Source organism: Desmodus rotundus, chromosome X, assembly GCF_022682495.2.
Source record: "Desmodus rotundus isolate HL8 chromosome X, HLdesRot8A.1, whole genome shotgun sequence".
In the NCBI taxonomy this organism is placed as follows: Eukaryota; Metazoa; Chordata; class Mammalia; order Chiroptera; family Phyllostomidae; genus Desmodus; species Desmodus rotundus.
In genome coordinates, this window is record NC_071400.1 from 15,378,454 (window position 1) to 15,386,706 (window position 8,253).

The 8,253-nt window shown below is 38.9% G+C and overlaps 1 protein-coding gene across 8 annotated transcripts in view; it reads left to right on the forward strand.

Moving 5' to 3' along the window:
- FGF13 (fibroblast growth factor 13) overlaps positions 1 to 4,130 on the forward strand; it is a 579,899-nt gene extending 575,769 nt beyond the window's left edge. For all 8 annotated transcript variants that reach the window (XM_053917456.2, XM_053917458.2, XM_053917457.2 and 5 more), the window contains 2 exons: positions 1,243 to 1,441; positions 2,742 to 4,130. In XM_053917456.2, the coding sequence (XP_053773431.1) occupies positions 1,243 to 1,441; positions 2,742 to 2,878 (336 nt within the window). In that variant the 3' untranslated portion in view covers positions 2,879 to 4,130. The remainder of the gene's footprint in view (positions 1 to 1,242; positions 1,442 to 2,741) is intronic.
- The last annotated feature ends 4,123 nt before the right edge of the window (positions 4,131 to 8,253 follow it).

Below are 8,253 nucleotides of genomic sequence, written 5' to 3' on the forward strand. Positions count from 1 at the left end.
AGAAAAAATCTGAAGGCTTCCTTGGTGCCATTGTCACATGTAGCTCAGTCAGTATTTTCTTCATTATCTTCCACTCAAAGTGGACACTTTGCTACTCCATAGATTACTTAGGGATTAAAATTTGCTATTTATTTACTCTGACTGGTGTGGCTCAGTGGATTGAGTGCCAGCCTGTGAACCAAAGGATCGCTGGTTCGATTCCCTGTCAGGGCACATGCCTGGGTTGTGGGCCAGGTCCCCAGTAGGGGGTGCATGAGAGGCAACCATACATTAATGTTTCTCTCCCCCTTCCTCCCTGTCTAAAAATAAATAAATAATTTTAAAAAGAACATTAAAAAATGAAATTTGCTGTTCATTTCACTTTGCTTACAAATGGCCTTTTTAATAGCTGTTTATTATATACACACACATGCACAAGACTTGAAAGACAGTTTTCTGTTTCTGTCTTTGTGAAATGGTTGATTCAGGAACCCTTCATTTGTATGAGCAAGTCCAAAGAAAATACGGCCAAGCATGTGGCAGAATATCACATTGCAGTGTTGAAAGTCCCCTGGGCTGCTCTGTCATGTCTGCTTGTGGAATTACTGTAAATTCCTTGCTTCTATATTGTTTGCTTGTAAATGTTACTGTAAAGCAAGGATGGGGGTGAGGAGGAATATTTTTTTTTTTAAGTCAAGGTTCAATGATCTAAAAAAAATCAATTTGGTTTACCTAAAACTAAGTGGGAGTCTTTCATTGTAGCATCCCTTAAGAAATATAGGCAGTTAGAATTGTAACACAGATTTCAGCCTTGGGTAATTGAAAATTATAGTTTATAGTAACTGGAGAATCTATGAAAATTAAGTACAAAGACTGAATGTTTATTTCCTCATATTTAATTGCAAATGGAACAAAGTTCCATGTAAAATATTTAGGCTAGTCTTTCGATCTTTGGCTCTTGAATTTGTCTGATGTATTACATTTATGTGGCTGGTTCTAATTTTTCCATAACCTTATTACAAAGAGAGCTAATCATTGACTAGTAACACTTGCACTTAGTGCTTTTTCTAAAGCATCAAACAAAATGCTATACATATTCTTGTTTTCCAATGATAATAGTTTATGCTATTAAAAATAGAGCACTGGTCATAAAAGCTTTAAAAAGTATGTCCTGAACTTCGAAGGGGTAATAAATACCACATGGTCCTCCATGAAATCTATTGCTATAAGTATTTAGCTTTAGTTTATTTACTTTTCTTGTAGGAACATTTCACACCTGAGTGCAAATTCAAAGAATCTGTGTTTGAAAATTATTATGTGACATATTCATCGATGATATACCGTCAGCAGCAATCAGGCCGAGGATGGTATCTGGGTCTGAACAAAGAAGGAGAGATCATGAAAGGAAACCATGTGAAGAAGAACAAGCCTGCAGCCCACTTTCTGCCCAAACCACTAAAAGGTAAGCTGCATATTATAGGCTGTGGAGTGAATGAGTATGTATTTAAATCAGTCTTTTCTCACACATTTGAAAATGGAACATAATTCTTCTCCATTAAGGCATTGATACAAAAATTTAGTAATATTTTAAATACTTAAAAACATTAAAGCACCGACAATACCATCTAATCTCCTAATTTTAATTTTTCCATAGTATATTTCCATTTTACATATATAACACCATACCTACATAAAAAGTAGTTTAATTGCTAACTCAGCCAAGAACCCCAAATTAAGCCAAAATGGTCCCTGGGCAGAAAAACACATGCTTAAATGTATGTGCACTTAACACTTACCGGAAAAAGCCTTGGGAACTCTGTAACAGCCCAACAATATAGAATTTTTTCATTTGTAGTTTTATTTTCCTGTCATTTTAGCAGATTACTAGCAAATTAGAAAGGGTGAACAATCAGAATGGGCTACAGAACATAGGAATGTGTTAGAAGTAATGAGACATGGTAAAAACAAAAAGGAATAGAAAATGCAGGCAAAGCAGAGCAAGACCTCTAAGAGGTTACCAGCCTGAGGTTAGACAGGGGTTTGAGTAGGGCAGACTGCCCAGTCAGTCAGCATAGCGCTGCTCCACAGCACATTTTCTGGAGCCAGACTACTTGCATTCAAATGCCAGCTTTATCCTTTACTAACCAGACAGTCTTGGGAAGACTAGTCACATGTGTGTGCCTCAAGCTCCTTGTCTGTAAAACATGGATAAGAGTAGGTTCTTCAGAGGATTCTTATATGCGTTAAAAGAGATAATGAATGCGAAGCACTTAGAACAGTATCTAGCACATTGTGAGTGCTACATAAACATAAGCTAGCACTGTTATTTACAGCATAACAATAATGATATTTACCATTTCCTGCACTCAGTATTGTGCTAATATTTAGACACTGGGAATTTCATTTTAAGGCATCATAGAAATCAATATTTTTAAATGTTTTAAATTTTAATATTTGGCTTACACAGCATGCTCTAGATCATATTTAAACTTCTAAGAGCTTTATTAAATGCATTTTTTCATCAGTCCTCTCATACACATAACCATGAATGATGGAAATTAAACATTAGAAATCTTTACACACTATTTCACCAAGAGTAGATTTTGTTTAATCTCATCCAGTTCACTTCCTACTGAGTACTTGAAAGCAACATTTTTCATGTTTGGCCTAAAGCATGGAAGCCTAGTAACTGGAAGAAAGGTGAGGGGCAGCGCAGTGTGCCCATTCAAAGGTCTTTGACACCATCTTTCTGTGCTTTTCAGTGGCCATGTACAAGGAGCCGTCACTGCACGATCTCACGGAGTTCTCCCGATCTGGAAGCGGAACCCCAACCAAGAGCAGAAGTGTCTCCGGAGTGCTAAACGGAGGCAAATCCATGAGCCACAATGAATCAACGTAGCCAGTGAGGGCAAAAAAAGGGCTCTGTAACAGAACCTTACCTCCAGGTGCTGTTGAATTCTTCTAGCAGTCCTTCACCCAAAAGTTCAAATTGGTCAGTGACGTTTACCAACAAACAGGCAGAGTTCACTATTCTATCTGCCATTAAACTTTATTATCCACACTAAAGCCCCATAATTTAGATTGAGCTTGTGCAAAACAATGCCAAGCATTATAGGTGAACTCAATCTGGGAGAAGGACTGCCCGATTTTCTCATGATCTCACTTACTTTGGGGATGACAAACCACAATCATTTCACAGCACTAATGCTGATAAAAATTTGCCCTCCAAGCAAGAAAATTTAAAAGACCACAATTGCTCTTCAAAAACAAAACAAAAAATTAACTGCTTAAATGTTTTGTAGGGGCAAACAAAATTATGTGAAGTGTGTTGTTTTCTTGGCTTAATGTTTTCTATCTACGCTTGATTCAAATGTATTCTTTACTTTGGTATAGTGCAACTTTCTGATTTCTGAAATTCAGTGGTTCTGTTGATTCTGTGTCACTTAATCCAAATCAACCAAATTCAGGGTTGGATCTGAATTGGCATCTCAGGCTCAAGGTAACAGTGTTCTTGTGATTTTACCAACTTTTTTTTTAGATTTGTAGTATTCTGGTCAAGTTATTGTGCTGTACTTTGTGCATAGAAATTGAGTTGTATTGTCAAACCCAGTCAGTAAAGATTACTTTAAAAAAATCATTATCCTCAAGTGTAGATTTCTCTTAATTCCATTTGTGTTATCATGTTAAACTATTGTTGTGACTTCTTGTGTAAAGACAGGAATTGTGGAACTGTGATGTTGTCTTTTGTGTTGTTAAAATAAGAAATGTCTTATCTGTATGTGTATGAGTCCTCTTGTCATTGTATTTGGCACGTGAATATTGTGTACAAGGAAATATTAAGACTGGTTACCCCTAAACAACATATACTTATACATGCTTCTGGAAAAGTGTTTAAGACTTAGCTAGGTTTCCATTTAGATCTTCATATCTGTTGCATGGAAGAAAGTTGGAATCTTGGCATAGAGTTGCATGATATGTAAGATTTTGTGCATTAATAATTGTTAAAATCTGTGTTCCAAAAGTGGACATAGCATGTACAGGCAGTTTTCTGTCCTGTGCACAAAAACATTTAAAAAAAGTTGTTTAATATTTGTTGTTGTATACCCAAATACGCACCGAATAAACTCTTTATATTCATTCAAAGAAAAAAATCCTTCAACATGTCTTTATTGAGTGTCTGCTACTTACCATTACCTGTCATAGAAACTGGAGTTAAATCTTCAATTATACATGATGAGATTACTGCCCTCAGATAATCTACAGTCGAAAGATTCATATTAGCATGGACACTCTTTAAAGTGTGTTTATTGTACTAGTTATTGTACTTCAAATCAGAACAAAGAGTTCTCATTCCCATTCAGTGATGGAATTATACAAGAGATACTGATGTTCTAGTATTCTCTCTGCTGTTCACACTATTTCCCCTTTCTGTCACTGGCTTTTTTAGGTAGAGGGAAGACACAAGACTAAACATCTAAGGTCCTTTCCACCTCTGAGAGCTGAAGGAAAATACAAACATTTTTAAGATTGTTGACTTTTTCACTAGCTCCCCAAAGCTGCCATTCCCTGGCATTGCATGCTTCAGAGTAGTTGATATATGAAGGTAAAAGTGGAGGAACAGGTAAAACATAATTGAATGGTTTTTTTTTTAGAGCATCCATCAAATAAAGTTACTGGGGCCCCAATCAGTGTGCTTTTGTACAGCGGGGAGGCTGCCCATTTCTAAGATGTTTCAGCCACATTCAGCAGGAGCTCCTAGCCCAGTCCAGTTCAGTCACCCTGTGATTGCATCTTAAGATCTCATCTGGCCTGAGCTTTAAAGTCAACCTGCATCAAGTGTGGCTGCTACCCTAGCTTGGACTCAGGTGTCCCTGTACCACGTACCAGAAGTAGACACATTCAACCCCCTATTTTTTTAAGAGTTTATTTATTTATTTTTAGAGGGGAAGGGAAGGCGAAAGAGAGGGAGAAACACATCAATGTGTGGTTGCCTCTCGCATGCCCACTACTGGGGACCTGGCCCACAACCCAGGCATGTTCCCTGACTGGGAATCGAACCAGTGACCCTTTGGTTCCCAGGCCTATGCTCAGTCTACTGAGCCACACCAGTCAGGGCAACCCCCTACTAAGTTTTGCTAATTTTCAATCACTAGGGAAGTACATTGTCTCCCTCTTGCTCCAAGGACTTTAAAGTTTGGTTTATTGACTATTTTTGGTTACTGCTTTTGCTTTGTCATTGTTCAGGAAAAGCATAGGTCTGCTGGTAATAAACAAATCAGTACATTGGTGTCTCAGTGAAGCCTGGCATAAATAAGAGGTGGTCAAAATACCCCAGAAGGATCCTTTACTGCCAGCATTCTCCTTGAGCTGCCTCAAGTTGTTTTTAACAAGGTGGGTTTGTATAAATCAATAATTAATCACCCGCTCCCAAAAAAACCTTCCTACAAGTGAGGATGCTTTCACACATCTTCATTACACACACACACACACACACACTTCGGTAACATTTCTTATGGCAGAATATATTAGGCGTGCCACATGTTTGATGAAAGAATAGATTTGGAAAATACTGCAAGACTGTTGGCTCTCAGACCTTTTGTACACATTAGAAACATCTGGACTGAGATTGCTCAACTGTACCTCCAGAGATTTTGATTGAGCAGGTCTGGGATGGGCTCAAGACTCTGGATCTCTAACAAGTTCCAAGCTGATGCTGAGCCTGCTGGTCTTGGGGAACCACACTTTGAGAACCACTAATTCTTTAGGATTCAAAAATGTAGTATTAGTACAATGACTTCTCAAAAGCCCTGTGTTAAAGAAGCCTGCTTAACTTTGAGAAATACTGGGATAAGTTACTGGCCATGAGCCATAGTTTCACAAAGCGCATATGAACTCTGCAGTAGACTAGTAGGCACATGAGCCTTTGTGGGCACCTGAATCACCTGTGGTATTTAGTCTGTTTCCATGGTTTTAGGCTACGCTTGGGAGTCTCCTGAATCTGATGCCCCACAGCTTGAGAACCAGTGCTGTATGGCGGAGCTTTCCATCTCATGTCACCACTATCTGTGTGTATCCAATCCTTGCACTGTATTGAGCCTGAGGGACAATGGGGAGGGGGACCCCAACCACTTTCTTCAAGCTACTTACAATTATTTAAAAGGAAAACAAATACCAGCTTTTTCCTGCAGGAGCTGTTTGTACCTGGAGAGAAACATACTCATTGTGAATGCATCCTTAAAGGATTGACAGGGAAAGTGGTGTGTAGCACTTTCCCCCTCCTCTTCCTTGCCCCAGTCCTAAGCTAATCAGGTTTACTGAAGAATGTTTCAAAGACCCCAGCTACATGTTGCCAAATTTTCCAAGCGAACACTTGGAGAAAACTGAATATCTAATAGGAGCATCTCTCCATCTGTACCAGCTGATTATAACCATTCTCTGGTATGTGGGGTGACAGAATCAGAACTGATAACTGTTTTTTGGGTTTTTTTTTTATTGATTCCAGAGAGAAGGGAAGGGTTGGGAGAAAAGGAGACAGAATGAGAAGGAGAGAAACATCGATGTGAGAGAGACACATCAGTCGGTTGCCTCCTGCACACACCCTGAATGGGGACTGAACCTCCAACCCAGGCACGTGCCCTGACCTGGAATCGAACTAGCAAACTTTCAGTCTGCAGGATGACACCCAACCAACTGAGCCCCACAAATCAGGGCAGAACTGATAACTATTTTGAATAAATGTCACCCAAATGTGCCTTAGAAACCTCATTTAGCTGAAGTTGTCCTCACTAGCACATCAGTGTTTCTACCAACAGGCTTTTCAAGGCAATCGAGACTTTTTCTATCATGCTTCCCCAATTCTTTCAACCTCTACTCAAAGCCATTTCCACATTTTAGGTATTGATTATAACAATATCCACTTGCCAGTACCAAAATCTGTACAGGGGTATGGCAGTGGCATAATGGATGACCATTTCCAATCACTAAGTGGTACCCTAAATTATTAACCATATTTACAGTGACAACTTTTAATTGCTCACTATGCAAAGATGTGGTGCCATGGTTTGGCTGGATGCAGTTAACTGTCCTGGGAAGAAAACACCAGGTTGCCATGCTAGCTTATTCTGTCACCTTGGGTGTGCTTTTTCCCACTAAGGATTGAGAAGGCTACGAGCTATAGTACAGTCAACAGGATATATCTCTGATTCTGGGCTGCTTTTTAGTTCTAAATGAGAAGAAAGAAAAAAAAATCCTAACAGAGAAATAGAATTTGGGTCTTTCATGGGCCCTCATATCCCAGACCTTTTTAATCTCTAAACATAATACTGCTTTTTTAAAATAATTATTTTATTGTTCAATTACAGTTGTCTGCATTTTCCACCAACCACTCCCAGCATAATGCTCCTTTTTAGAGGTCTGTTTGACTTTCTTGCACAGAGAATAATAGCCTATGCAAATCAATCGGCCATTTTGCTAATATCACGTGAGTACAAAGTGTCTGGTATTTATTTCATCACATTTACTTTGATTTACAAAATATAGAAAAGTACATGGCATCACTTTGAGGATGTTCCAGTTTCTATGTGAGCATTCTTGAAGAGGTTTGTAACAGCTGCAATTTTGTCATCTTGTAGGAAGTCTTTCTATGACACACACAATGGACAGTTTTCCATATTAGAATTCTAAACCAGTTGGCAAAATATCAATACAGTTTCTCTGTGTCTGCTAATTCTTGTTTCAAATACTATGCCTCTCTGTCTCCCATACAATCATTTTACACAGGTACACACAGAGAGATGTGCACCCTATGGATCTCAGAGATGCTCTGTTCCTCTGGGAGGATGAACAAATATGTCTGTCCATCAGGGAGACTGGGACAGCCAAGGTAAAAAGCCAGGGCTCTCTACCTTCTGACACTGTCCTGTCAGCTATGACATTTCTATACACTAAAGAATATTGCCAAGGTTTGTCCTGCATGTCAGCCTATCTGCACATTTTTTAGTCTAAATAATTGTGTACACTCCTAAAATAATTTGTTGCCAATTCTGTAGAGTTAACAATTAGAGTAAGAAATGTACACAGGTAATGAATGAGTAAAGCTTGGCTCCTGTGAGTCAATTGCTCTGCCTGTGGGCTCAGTGGATATTTATTAGCTTATGAGCTGTCAATGCCACACAGCACGTAACTGAGGCCTGGATAAAGCAGTCACGCATGGATGAATGAATTGAGGCTGAGTCAGTCTTGCAGGGGAATTAAAAGATACTCTGGGGTTTAACA